At 37.8% G+C, this 14547-nt stretch overlaps 1 protein-coding gene across 32 annotated transcripts in view; it reads right to left on the bottom strand.

The window, feature by feature from the left end:
- Nucleotides 1–14547, bottom strand: part of HTR2C (5-hydroxytryptamine receptor 2C) — a 333447-nt gene that overhangs the window by 37960 nt on the left and 280940 nt on the right. For all 32 annotated transcript variants that reach the window (XM_038184419.2, XM_038184418.2, XM_013096695.5 and 29 more), the window contains one exon: nt 5598–6240. In XM_038184419.2, coding sequence (XP_038040347.1) covers nt 5598–5985 — 388 coding nt within the window. In that variant the 5' untranslated portion in view covers nt 5986–6240. The remainder of the gene's footprint in view (nt 1–5597; nt 6241–14547) is intronic.

Here is a 14547-nt window from a genome sequence, read left to right as displayed (position 1 = left end):
CGATGATCTTGAGGTCTCTTCTAACCTAGACAATTCTGTGATTCTGTAATAAAGATATTTTACAATCAGGATACAGTATTCAACAGAGAGTATCCAGGAGGCTATTCAGTGTTTTGTTGTTGGTGGTGGTGGTGGTGGTGTTTTTTTTCCCCACACTCTAACCAAAATTTAAACCTTGGGTAGCAAAAGGGAAGCTTTGCTACATGGATTCAGGGCATAGCATACAGGGTTAGCTTTCCCAGCAGAAACACAGATATGCCACAACTTAATCCCATTTGTCACATTACGTAAACAAGCAATTGTTAACATGGAGAAAATTCAATAGCAGGATACTCAATATCTGAATTAAATTTTGGTGTGTATATATGTATATATATATATATAAATCTGGAAAAGTGAGGGAACAATGAGGAAGAATGCTTTCAGATTTCACAGAATTATTGTCCTAGCTTCAGCTGACCCCATCAGTAGCAAAGCTGAGCATGGAGGAGCAGTTAATACTGGCAGTAATGCAGGCAGTTAAGCCAGATGGGAAGGGAAAGGGCCCCCCCGCCCATTCTCCCCAGAGTGTGTGAATGTACAGCTAGCAGAGATGGCAAGAACTGATGGGATGTTTCTCCAGCAGAGGGAGGTGCCTGGAGTAATGTGACCCAGAGAGGACAATGTCAAAGCAGTACATCAAAGTGACCTGTTGGAGCCCAGGTCATGGGCAAAGTGTTCAGGACCAGGTCTCAGATGCTTGATTTACCATTTTTCCAGACCACAAATGGATTTTGAACACAAATTGTTACATTAAATAATAGGCTGATCTCACCAGTTTGATATGTCAATCATAAATGGACGACTAGATTAGAAAATAAATAGCTGGAACTAAACCAGGAATTTGTCAGCAGTGGGAGATTGTTAATTAATCCAAGAGTTCCACAGTCACTAGTGCATACATACAACTGCAGTAGTTTAACTCACAGCTATGAATACACTAAAATACACTAAAGGTATTAAGGAAACCTGTAGCTGGTTGACAGCAATAAATACTGTCCTGGTTTCAGTTAGCACAGAATTAATTTTCTTCCTAGTAGCTGGTGGAATGCTGTGTTTTGGCTTAGGATGAGAAGAGTGCTGATAACACCCCGATGCTTTAATTGTTGCAGAGCAGTGCTTATACTAAGCCAAGGACATCTCAGCCTTTTGCTCTGTCCTGCCAACGGGCAGGCTGGGGGTGCAGTAAGAGCTGGGAGGGGACAGACCCAGGACAGGTGACCCAAACTAGCCAAAGGGGTATTCCATACCATCTGACGTCATGCTAAACAATATATAGGGGTGGCTAGCCGGGGGGAGGGGGCCGGACTGCTCGGGGTTAGGCTGGGCATCGGTCAGCGAGTGGTGAGCAATTGCATTGTGCATCACTTGTTTGTACATACTATTATTACTTTCCTATTATCACCATTGTATTATTATTGTTATTATTTTATTATTATTTTGTTATTATTATTTTCCTGTCTTATTAAACTGTCTTTATCTCAACTCACGGGCTTCACTTTCCATTTCTCTCCCCCGTCCCAGAGAGGGAGGGGGGAGGGTGAGCGAACGGCTGCGTGGTGTTTAGCTGCCGGCCGGGTTAAACCACGACAATACTAACCCATGCCTTGAGAGTTATTACTAGAAATCAATAGAAAAAATATAAAAATAATAATAATAAAAACACACAAACACAGAACAACAAAACCACCACAGTGCAGATGTCCCCTGCTCTTGCATCAGCACATTGCTCCATGCTGCATCTTCAGAAAATGACAGGTATCATCAAGGTGTTTGGTATGCCCTGGTTCTGCCAAGGCTACTTGCATTACAAGCACTCCATGTACACTCTGTCTGTCCTCTCAGATATTGACTGCATCCAGTAACTTATTCAGCGACACCTTGTCCTTGTCTCACCTGATCAGGTCTCTCTGCAAGATGTTTGCTGCTAATAGTGAGTGCCACCACAAAAGGGCAGAACAGGGTCAGGCAAAATGAGATGGCAGAGCAAGCTGTTTGACTGACAGCTGTTCTGCTTCCCTGCTCCCTTCCGTTTGCAGAGGGAATACACAGAGAAGTCTGCTGCAAGTGCTTAGCACATCTCTGTCACCACATAGCAATGATGATAATTAGCAATAATAATAATAATCTGGGTGTAGAGCTGCTCCAGCAGTTGGTGCTAATGGATGCTGCATCTAATAGCAGCCTTCCTGGAAACTGTGTTGGGCCACCAGGATTACACTGTTTATTTATTTTTTTTTATTCTCAGAGAGAAGAGTGAAGCCTGGAAACCTGAAGTCTCAGATGAATGTGCTAGCCACCTGTTAGCATCTGTTAACCTGTTGGTCTAGATTCATTAGAGCAAATGAAGTTTAATACCTTCTCTGATTGCCAATACAAAGAGACGATGGGTGTTGTCTACTAAAAGTAACGAAGGAATGCAAAAGAAAGATCAGACCTTCCTTTTCTTCCCCATAGCCACTCCATCATGCAAACCTGTCATTGCTTTTTGCTAAAACACCCTAAGGAGCAGATCTCCATTTGTTGTCAGAAGTTCCACTACTAGCAGAATAGCTGATACCCTCACAGGTCACACCAATATTTTTAGCTACATCTGAAATTTCTCCATTGAGATTAAACACTGCTTTAATTTCTCATTTACTCTTCCTGATGCATGTTTATTAATTAACAAAGTAATTTGTTTAATTCTTTAGGAATTACATGCCATGGAAAATGTTCCAAGTTGTCAAAAGCAAGTCATCTATTAGTCCAAGACATTTAACAAAGACTAATTGGTGAAAAATCCAGAATAATGTATCCTGCCATCACTTTCTTTGTAATAATGATCTGAAATTAACTGACAACTTGATTTTTACTTCTTAAAAAACAAAACAAAACAACAACAAAAAACACACTCAAAACCAGAAATCTTTGTGGATGGTGTCTATTCAATTTTCTGGTTATGCTTCAAGTGAAGTCTACTTCATTAATCTCATTAAATGAAAATTAAGGAAATGAACCCACTCTGCAAATTAGAATTTATCATTGGGATTCAGAGAGCTGATGTGGAAACTTAAAAGCAACTTAATCACTTGTCTATTTATTACATATATTTTTTAAGGTTACTTTCTGATTACATAAATTAAAAGTAACTTCTCCAAATCTGGAAGAGATCTATTGCATATACTTCCCCATACAGCAGCTTTTGAAGAGGCTGGTACTACAGTGTATAGACTGTAGAGAATATACAGGTCACAATACACAGAAGACGACTGAACATTCACAATTACGCCTTGAAGACATGTCTTTAGCCACAGACACTCTCTGAAGAATTCTGCTCAAGTATGAATATCCCCTCTCCCGTCCCCTCCCTTAATCACTGGTATTGGTTTGTGTGCTACCATGGCAAGCAATACTAAACCTATTAAAGTATTTGTATAACTTTTCTTGACCTCTAGCATTTTGTAAGTGTGATAAAGCCCAACATCCTCCTGGCCACTGTGATGTCTTAGGTGCTTGCAGACTCCTGTAAGAAGGACCAGCTTTCTAAAAGGTATAACTCTAAGGAGACTAAGTTAAGAAACTCTGTGTTCCACAAGAGGCAGATTTTGACCTCACAAACAGCACATGTAATGGTGGAGTGATACAACTTATGACAGACTTGGGAATAAGTGGACAACCTGCAAAGGTTAACAAGTTTCACAAGTTTCCTTGAGGCTCACTTCCATGCTGCACTTTCCCAAAATTGAGCTTTTCCTCCTCCCCATGCAAAGCCTGAATGTGGTAGCCCAGCAAAGGCTACCCAGGCAGCCCAAGGGAGTGCTGCCAATGACAAGCATGGTTCTGACAGTCCATGGCTCCTCTGAGGTAACAGCAGCTATTCTAGTTTCTCATAGTATTTCCATAGTTTTTCCAAATAAAAGCTTTGCAAAAGTCTACGTAGTGTGGTATGCCTGCAGAGAAGCGTTTAGGCCACCACCAGCTAATATTAGTGCTCTGGTAGGGAAAAAAAAAAAAAAAAAGAAAAAGAAATAGTTGCAATTCCTCTTCAGATCAATGATATTTACTTGCCTATAAATATGTAGCATGCTTTATACCTTTAAATGACCTTAAGGAATAATTTTTGAGGAACAACAGAAAATCTATTTCCATTAGTTTCCCAAGACTCAGAAGGTATGTACGTATGTGCATCACTTCCATAAATTTGCCTTTTTAGAGTCACTGGGTAACCCAGAATTTATGCAAGTGCAGGTCAATCAAATAATTCAGTATTTATATGCTATCTTTCAAGCTCCAGAGAACCAGAGGAAAATGCTAAAAATAAAATACATGTGTTGTAATTTGCAGAAGATTTAGAGATGGAACTATTCTGACAGACCAAAATAAAAGGCTTTATGCATAAGAACTCAATGGCTAGGTCTGTATCTAAATCATATATTGATTTAACTCACTGTAGACAAGTTATATAAGCTTTGGAATAATGTATGCTTGATCAATGTGTTTTAGAAATGAATCTCTGTCCAATTTAATCATTTAGGCAAGTGAAGAAGTCACATAAATATCCCTACTTTTTACTTTATAGGACAGTAAACCAATTTCTAATCAAATCAGTAAGTAAACAGAATTATTTGTTTCCAAGAAATATCAATATTACAATACTTTTCAAAGAAAATCTGAAAACAGACTTCAAAAATGATTAAATGCTATATATTAAATGGACACACACTATCTTGATACATGTATATACAAACATGATGATCAGATACAGAAACAAATGCAATATCCCTTTGTAGTATCCACAAGCAGGGAGTCCTAGGATTCAGAGTCTCAGACAGATAAAAGAGTTGGATGTGGTGGATGTTTCACTCTTCTGAAATTCTAACAGTGGTCCTATACGGCACTGTTGCTCTAACACAGTGCAGAGCAAATGCACTGACCCTAATAAAGGAGGGAAGGATCACACAGCAACAATGAACACCTATACATGTATATCTCATAGTTTTAAAACAAAGGAAGTTGTTCTCAGGTTAGAGGGAAATTGAGGCACAGAAAGGCAAAATGACTCCCTATAAGGCACAATGCAAGCTCAGCTCAGGTAATAAATACCAAGAACATCTGAGTGCCAAATCTACCAGTGCAAAACTCCTTTCTAAGTTATTGCTCAAATCCCACTGATGCCAGTGGGATTCAAGCTCAAGGATGGACTGACCTGACTTAGCGCTGGGTCAGCTACAACCACACACACATCTTTCCCTGGAGCTCTTGGTTGCTAGCTAATTTTGGGACAGATCAATGGAGAAGGCAAAAAGCTGACTCAGTGCTGCAGCTTCTCAAGGTGGTCTTGGCAATAAAAACCAACACTGATACAGTTCACGGTTTATTCCAGCAGCAAGAAAACAAGCACTGCTCCTGGCACTGCCCTGCCCTCACCCAGCAGAGCCTGACCCTTATCAGAGATCCATGGCCAAGTCTACACTGATAGAGCTACCAATGCATGATAAACTGGGCAAGGCAGATTGCTGCAGCCTCAGGGGTGCCCTGTGAAAGCATACAGCTGAAAAAGGAGGGAAGCCACTTACCGTACAGGACTGCAATGAGCGACACGGGCATGACCAGGATACCCACCAGCATGTCTGCCACTGCCAAGGACATCAGGAAGAAGTTTGTGGCGTTCTGCAATTTCTTCTCCAAGGACACAGCCATAATTACCAGTATGTTCCCCCCAATGGTAAGCAGAATGATGACCAAGATCAAGAGGGCTGGCCAGTTCTTCTCTCTCACTGACATCCGAGAGACTTCGCCCTTCTCAGAGGCATTAAGAGGATCAGATGTAGGCAAACTCTGATTCAGAGTCAAATTGCTGCTTAAAGACCAAGCCATGAGACCACCATGCAAACTAAAATCCAGTGTAACAGACACTGTTGTCAAGCTGAGTAATATTCCAGTGCTACTTAAAGTGCTCATCATCTGGTACTGCTTAATCTGTCTCTTAACTCTTCCTCAGAGATGATCCCTTTTCCAAAGTTTGGGTCCAAATTAGATGTCGAACTTCACAAAACCTGAGCCAGAAAATCATTTGATCTTCCATTGTGAAACAAACCATACAGAAGTTAATGTGGAGCTCTTCTAGTTTCCTTGTATGAAGCAGAAGGTGACCACTGACCAGCAACCTTCAGGGAAAGTAGACTTCGCAATCTCCAGCTGATTTCCAGGTCCACCATTCTGAAAAGGAAAGAAAAATTGCATCCTTCACTGAAATCACAGTGTACGAAACACCTTTTTTTTTTTATTCCCATGCAAGTGACATTCTTATTCTCTCTCTTCCTGCTGGCTAGGATGTTCTACAGACTGCAAGTAATTTATCTTATGGGTACAGACTATGCTTACAATCATGAGGGAGAGAGGAAGAGAATCACATCAGTGTGCTCTGGCTGGTTAAAAGCTGATTATCACTAATTAAATGTTTTGTGAAACCTGCAAAGGCAAACATGAAGAGCAAAATATGTTTCAATTGATAGCCACTTCACAGATACTCTGCCGCTGTGTAAAATAGTAATTGCCTGAAATTCCAACCAATCCAGATAGCACAGCCAAAGCACTGCGTAAACCATCACCTTAAACGGAAATGTTTGAATATATTTTGCACGTTTTGTGATAAATAACAGGTGTTGTAAAAACACCCAGATATAAGTGATTAACTCTCATAATAATAAAAAACATAGTTTGTGTTTTACTTTGAAATAAATGGTATATAAGACCCAATAAATATCAGGTAACAGTGTATGATGTTATGTTGTCAATCTCTCCAAATAAGCGGATAATATAAATGCATGGAAGAAAAAAGACAAACTTTCATAAGAGCTGAACAGATATTTCTGCTCTTCTTTCCCATGCTGCTGTGCTGATCACTGGCAAACAGACTCCCACCAGCCTGCCCAGCAGGAGTACTGCCCAGCAGGAAAGTATCAGCTACTTTGTCAGGCTGCAGGATAGATTTCCTCCAAGTATCTCACATGATTTATGCTTCTTCACAAGTTAGTCGATAGAAAAGGCAAGTCAGATTATCCCTGCTGACCGCCTGTGTAATACAGGCCAGTAAGCATCACACTGCTGCCTCTGAAGGAGTCCATTAGCCTCATCCGTTGACCTAATTCAGCAAATTAAACATATTCTTAATAGCAGATAAATACTTTACAGCCACTAACATTGAAGGGATGTATCCCCTGCCCTGGTTAAATCATATCCTCAGGAAAACAATTGTTCCAACTGCTAATACTGTAAAAATGATGAAAAAAGCAGCTTTGCTATTCATTTCCACCACATCAGAAGCAGGATCCTAACAATGGGAAGAACTGTGTAGTACACAGAATAGGACTAAAAGCACAGAAGAGCTGCTAGTACAACAAGAAAACACACACTGAATGGAAGAACAGTAAGTAGAAAAAAAACATGTAATTTCATTTCTCTCAACTTTTTGTGTAGTCCACAGCAAAAGAGCTATTGTATCACTGCTTAATAAATAAATAAAAGGCAGATTTTACCTCTTGAATACATTATTTTATAGATATGTGAGACAGCAGTTTGTTATTCAGGGATCAAAAGCTAAATGTAATTTATGGGATTACATTAGTTTTTATGTAAAATAAGAAGCGCTTAGAGTCCTATAATAAAATGCTTAACATTCATGGAGGTTTTGGAAACTTACTAATGGGCTTTATGCAGCAAAACGTTTCTCAAATGAGCAGTGTGTACAACGAACCCAGATTTGCTTCTGCATTATAGTTAATTACTCCCGAAGGGTCTCTAAACCTCATATTTAGGAAGAAGTTTTGCACTATGTGCACAGAAAATAATTTTGCAGCTGCACATGCAGATGAATTAGCAAGTAGTCACTGGACCATTTCTTTTTCCAACTTCTTTAGTCTAAAAATTAGTCTCCAGAAAGCTTCAAAATACATGAGTATTTTTTCTTCATAACCCAGCTCTCACTTTAAAATTCTGAACAAAACACCCTGTTTTCCCAAATTGTCTTTCTGCAGCAAAGGAGTAACTGGCAGCTCTGTGGCACCTGCATTTCACTGTGCGGGCCACCCCTAGTAAAATCTGTGGGAATTTCTGGGACTCCAAAAACTCTCTTTGGCTCTGTGATTCTTGGGCACTCTCAACCATGTCACACTAGTATTTTCTCAGGACAAGCAGAAAGTTCATGACCAAACTTGATGATATGGTCAGGACAGTGGGACACTGAGCCTTGGTCTCACTTCTTCCTGGGTAAGAAGTTTTGGAGAAGGCAGCACTGTCACAGCTCTCACTGGTGTGAATGAGCTCGATGCTCCTGGCAAGTGTTAGTGGAGGCTGGCAAAAAAGCATAGGCAGGGAAATACCTTAAATCTATGTAAGATCAGATTCCTGAATTAAAAATGTCTGATGTTATAAATGCTCAGGGCTGAAATCTGAAAGGTCAGTCTCTCATGTATTTCACAAATGTATTCTCGATAATATTTTCTTCCATTAGTGATGCTACATCACAGCAAGAGTTCCATATATAGGTAGTAAGGAGTTAAAAATCATTAGGCAGAATCATCATTTACTTAATCATCAGTTATATTGTTAAAAATAAAACGTATACTATTTGGCTACTAATGTGCCAGCAGGATGGAGTTCAAAAAATATAGTAGTCACCAAATAGATTTTACTTTGAATTAATATTCTCAGGAGAATACCTGTTCTTTAACAGGAAGATAAAGATAAGAAAGGGAGACTTCAAAACTCATTTGTTTGTTCTAAACAAGCAGCTTATCAAATACACACAGAGACAGACCTTTAGTGAAATGCTTTCTACACAAAGTGAGTTCTGCAAATCCAGTACACACTAACTTCTCAGCAAGAAAACTGCTTTTTCCAAAAATTAAGATTTTTCAATAATCCTCCCCCACATGCACACTCCTCAGTAGTTAAAAATGTACACGTTTTACATGCAAGAATAAAATGCTTTGATATTCAGAACCTAAATTTTTAGAATTAGGGCTATAATGATAAAAAATAATCTTAGAATCCAAATTTCATCTTTTCTATTAAAACGAATTATGAATTCTTTAAAAAGTTGATCCATTCACCTATTATTTGGAGGGATTCATGAAGAGAATCATTACTATTTTTTGTGCCAATACAGAATTAGCAAACTAGGAGAAAATCATGAAGACACCTAAAAAAAGCATATTTCCAGGTGCACTTATACTATCTGATGTGTCATACCTGGAATATTCTATACATATGTAGAAGAGGTGTAGAAAAGAAGCAATGACACTAGCTTTATCCTATAGTCACCATATTTCCAGCTGACATGAATGGAAGACTTTGACACTCCTCTGTATGTCACCTTGTCCCCATCAGTGCTCAGAAATTAGGTGCCAGCCCTTGCTCCCCCTGACAGCCACCCCTGGGTGCAACCAGGTCACCCCTCCTTGAGAAATGGAGGAAGAAAGAATCATGCTTTCAATGGCAGAAACAATTTCTCGAACCAGAGCAATATCACCTCTCACTGTGACTTTCCCTAAACTGAGCCATCATCAGGTCTAGCATAAAAAGCGTCAGATCTTCACCTCTTACCTTGCCATAAACAGAAAGAAAAACATTAAATGGAGAACAGGTGAATTGTAAGTCTTAGCATATTTTCAAGAAAAACCTTCTACTAGCATCTATATCCTTATCAAGTCTTATTGATCCCCCTTTTTTCTATGTTGCCTTTATTTATTGTTTCATTTTCAGTTCTTCTGGCTGCAGAATTATTGTTATTCATCCCAGAATAATATCAAGTTCTCTAGTAGCCAGAATACCCAGAGAGAACATCAGGATAATGAGGGTTTTCAAAAGTGGTATAGATTTTATCCAAGGCTACAATGGTTAAAATAAATAAATAAATAAATCTTTCTCAGTAGCCTTAAATGAAGTATTTAACCTATATTCATTTTAACTAGTGATAATGGATATTTGACTACAGCAATTTTAAAGATTGGGCTCCACCTTCAGAATTAACCACCTTATTGGTACTTTTTTATTTTTTATTTTTTTTTAAGCAAGGATTCTGGCTAGAAATCAAATCATTAACTTTCTTTTTCATTGCATCCCTTAGTCTCTACAAGTTGAAACTTTATGACTAATTCCTTCAGCTACAACCTTCTAAGCACATTGCTGTAGTATAAAAATAATTCACGTTTTATTCATGAATTCTATATATATTTAAGGAACATCTCCATAATTTTAAAATAAAACCTGCCTAACACAGATTTTTTTAATAGCTAACTTTAAAGCACATATGCTAAATTTTGTGGTCAATCATCAATTTCAGTTCAATCTACTACTGACAGTCCTAGGATGATAATTTAAATATTGAGCTAAGCTGAATTCTCGTTTGTTCTTCTCTTGCATTTTGATAGAGGTGAGTAACGATTAATTGGGGCAGATTTTTCTTTCTTTCAGTCTTTAAATCCAGTTTAGAATCAAATGAAGCAAAACAAACAAGCAAACAACCAACAACAACAAAAACAACATTTTTGTTTCCCTACTATCAAAAAGACATTATTATTCAAAACAAGAGTTGGATATGCTGAAGCTTCCAGATACCCCAGAAAGTTAAATCAAAAGGAAACAAACGCTATGGCAGCTCCTAAGTCTGTAGTGGTAGGTAACTGGGGGGTTCACTCACCTTTGGGAGTGTTTACCACTATTATTCTGTCACTAAAAGGAAGAAATAGAAAACAAAATCTAACTTTGTTGGAATAAAAATTATTTCTTTTTCTTTGAATTAAAAACATCCATCTTTAGCTGTTTTACCCTTCCAAGCTCTTTTTTTTTTTTTTTTTTTTTTCCTGAAGAAAATCAACTGCCTGCTGAGAAACTTGAGGCGTTCAACAGCCCCCAGCCAACATCCTGCCTTGTCTGGACAGACCATGGAGCTCCTCAGCAACCATATATCATATATACTCCAATTCTTTGGGACTCATAGCTTGATTGTTAACAATATATATTTGAAATCAGGTAGGAAATCAAATATTTAGCCTAAAAAAAGAACCAGCAGTCTCATGGAGACTCGGAGAGGAGAATAATATGTTGATTCATAGGAAGCATTGTGGTAAAAAACAGAAGTACGTCATGATCAAAAGTGATGACTTTTACCAATTTTCTCCTGACAAGGAAAAATAAGCATTGTTCAGGGGGTTATCAAAGGCAAAAAGACCATATGTGAGTAAAAGAGATTTTTTTTTCTCCTCACACTATAGCAATATGTACTTCTCTGAGCCTCATTCATGTTTCATTGGTAAATAGATGAAAGTCCACAAATTGTTCAAGATCAAACATGTTTCTAAACTAAAAGTTTTTCTTCAGCCTTGGTGTTGATGGTAGATCTCCACAAGGTTAAAAATAAAACTGAAGTTGATTAAACTGAGCTGCAAGTACTGCAGTTTTTGACAGGAAAACAGTTGCAGGTAGTTCACAGCTACCTGAGCCAGACAGTCAGCTGATAGAAATTGTTATAGCTCTATGAAGTCCTATACAAAATGGCAAATAATTAAAACGATATAGTAGGTTGCACGGCTTTGGCTCAAGAAAGCAAATTTAAGACTTCATTCTTCACCCTTAATCCCATATTTCCTACTATTTGCATCCTTACCTTTTTTTTTTTTTTTTTTTTAAGCGATGCTAAATTCATTTTCATTTGAACAGAATTCTGTATGTTAGGCATTTGCAACTAACCTTTCTCCTTTTTGTAGCAGCACAAAACCTTGTAACTATTTCTGAGAGTGCAGCAAGAAAATCAAAACCTAATGATTATTCTGCAGATACCCACTTCAAAATGAACTGAAGATGAAGTCCAAAGTAGTGCTTATGCCTATTTTTAAGTATTTAAATACTTCCCAGAGCCACTATTGAACTGGGGACCATATCACTAGCACTCTGATTAGCATATGGACTTTCGTTCCAAAAAAACATGATACACCCTTCTCAGTTTTGCAAGAAATTCTGGAATTTTTCCCAGTAGGTTGTGCGGGATAAATCAGTGTAAAAAATAAAATAAAATAAAATAATAAAATAAAATAAAATAAAATAAAATAAAATAAAATAAACAACAACAAAAACAAAACAGTAACAAAACCTTAGGGAAATTTCCTCAAACATAGTTTTTTACCACTGTTTTTTTAATCCCAACAGAGAAAATAACTTTTCAATTACTTCCAAACTAAAAAAGAATATATATATATATTTGACAGTAAGAGGAAAATAGATTTTCCTAGATGCAAGTTCAAGTAATTATATTTTTAGGGTCATAATATTGAATCACTACCATTCTGTCCAAGACCAAATAGCATTACTTTATTTCTCTGTACCTTTCCTCATACCGAGTCAGGAAGTTATTTGTTACTTTTCAAGACACTTCAAAAAAATACAAGCACACAGAAGACAACTTAATCTACCCTTTGGCAGTAAGACTAGCATCCTTATTTTTTATTTTCCCTTGGTAGAAGAGCACCTGATAGCTCCACGAGAAGATGTAGATACTCTGCCACTCCCTGTAATGACGAGTTTGCTATCTTGGCTCAGACATGAAGAAAGACTGCAACAGAATAAAACTAACTCTCATTGCATACTGTCGTAGCTTAAAAAAATGACTATACTGTAGTTATTCACATTTTCTACATGTAGATATAATATGAAACTCCTTCCCCCCCCACAACCTTGTTGTTGTTGTTATTGTTAAATAAATGTCCCCAAAGGTTGAAATTCATCTTTGTATCAAATGAATATCCCTCAATCTTCTGTGTAGGCATATTTTTGGGTGGGATGTTTACCTGCCACTGTGTATGGATTTAACCTTGAATTAAAATTTGGATTTTGCCTCCTTCTTACAGATAAATGACTGAAAGCATTCAATCCCAGCACTGAAAGGTCAACTGTTACTATAAGCATTGCATGTGAACAGCCCCAGACTGTATTTGCTCCATGGCACAGGAAGATTTAAGTCTGCAGAAGCCCCAGGCAGCTCTGATGGCTCCAGAGACCACCCACCCCTTCTCTCACTACTGTAGTAACACTCTCTGTCCCTTTTTAACTCATATGGACAATGTGGTAAACTTCCAAGGTAACGGTGGAAAATCTCTGGAGATAGTTTTATTTATCTCCAGCTTTTCAGGGTTTCAGGGTTGCTGTCATAAAGTACTGTTGCTTTCTATGCTGGTTCCACAATAAAATCTTTTTCTTTTTTTCCTCTCCTCTTTTAAAACGCTTTGCATTACAGCTCTTTGCTAACAACATGAAGTCTGAAAATGAGCGTTTTTAATGTTTGACCTGAAATAAATATAATAATAATAATAAAAGCACAACAACCCCCCTGCATTTTGGCTTTCTGTAGGCAATATGACTGGCTAATCTTTTGCTGTTTTAAAACCAGGTCAATTTAAAAAATAAAAGACCCCACTCTTTTAAACATTTTTTGTAGCACAGCACTCTATCCCCATGTGTGGTTAAATATATTCATAATTCTAAGCTACTTTACACAAGGCAACAGTTACCTGTATGTACATACATACAGCAATATACACGTAAATATATACAAGCATGTATATTTCTTAAAAAAAAAAAAAAAAAAAAAAAAAACAAACAAACAAACAAACAAAAAAAATCGTGAAGTGATTTATTTTGAAATGATATTTTTGAGGGAATCTTGTACTCAGTAAAAAAGAAACTGACAACCTTAAGTTATTGTGTATTTTGCAATAGCAATAGAGAGCAACAGTCAATCTGGAAAGGAAGAGCATGAGTATTCACAAGGCCAGATCATGAGTCATGTCATGAACAACACACACCATTACATAAAACATGCCCGTTTGTAGGAGAATAGTGATGACTCATCTATTACTTAATAAGACCGATTTCTTAATCAAGCAAGAAATCGTTTGATGTTGCATTTATAGCTTTCTTTTCACTCCAAATTTTTGTGCTTTCTGAAATCATGACAGTTTTGTAGCACCAGTCATCTAACGAAGAAACCGGGATTTATCATGCAATGACCTGAGGCACACCCTGCACCACATGCTGTTCATGATCTAGGGAGAATCTCCCATTTGCTTTTGGACATGAAACTTGGGCTCATACAGCTTCAGCTGTTGTGCCCATGTGCAGCCTGGCAAGTCAGCAAGACATTGCTGCACATCAGGGGGCTTCACACAGCTGAAATCCCTTCTTCCTTCAACCGATTTTTCCAAAAAGTGCAGGAACCTGCAGAACTCTCAAATGCAAAGCTCTGAGAGGTATTTATTTTAAATTGTAAAAAGTTCAACAGAGGTCTCCTACCTTATTCAGTGGTGCACTATTAATACTGAACACCTCTCCCTGTTGTCAGTGCTGCCTGCAGTTCTTTAAGAAATCACAGTATCAGATAAGCAAGGCAAAAGACATATACAGCAAATGATGTCCTAACAAACTGGAAAACTGCTCAGAGCATTTACTATAACAGTGTAATCAAGTGTTTTC

The sequence above is a fragment of the Anas platyrhynchos genome, chromosome 10, assembly GCF_047663525.1.
Source record: "Anas platyrhynchos isolate ZD024472 breed Pekin duck chromosome 10, IASCAAS_PekinDuck_T2T, whole genome shotgun sequence".
NCBI classification, from domain to species: Eukaryota; Metazoa; Chordata; class Aves; order Anseriformes; family Anatidae; genus Anas; species Anas platyrhynchos.
The sequence above is the reverse complement of the archived record's forward strand: the minus strand, read 5'-3'. Positions and strand labels throughout refer to the sequence as shown.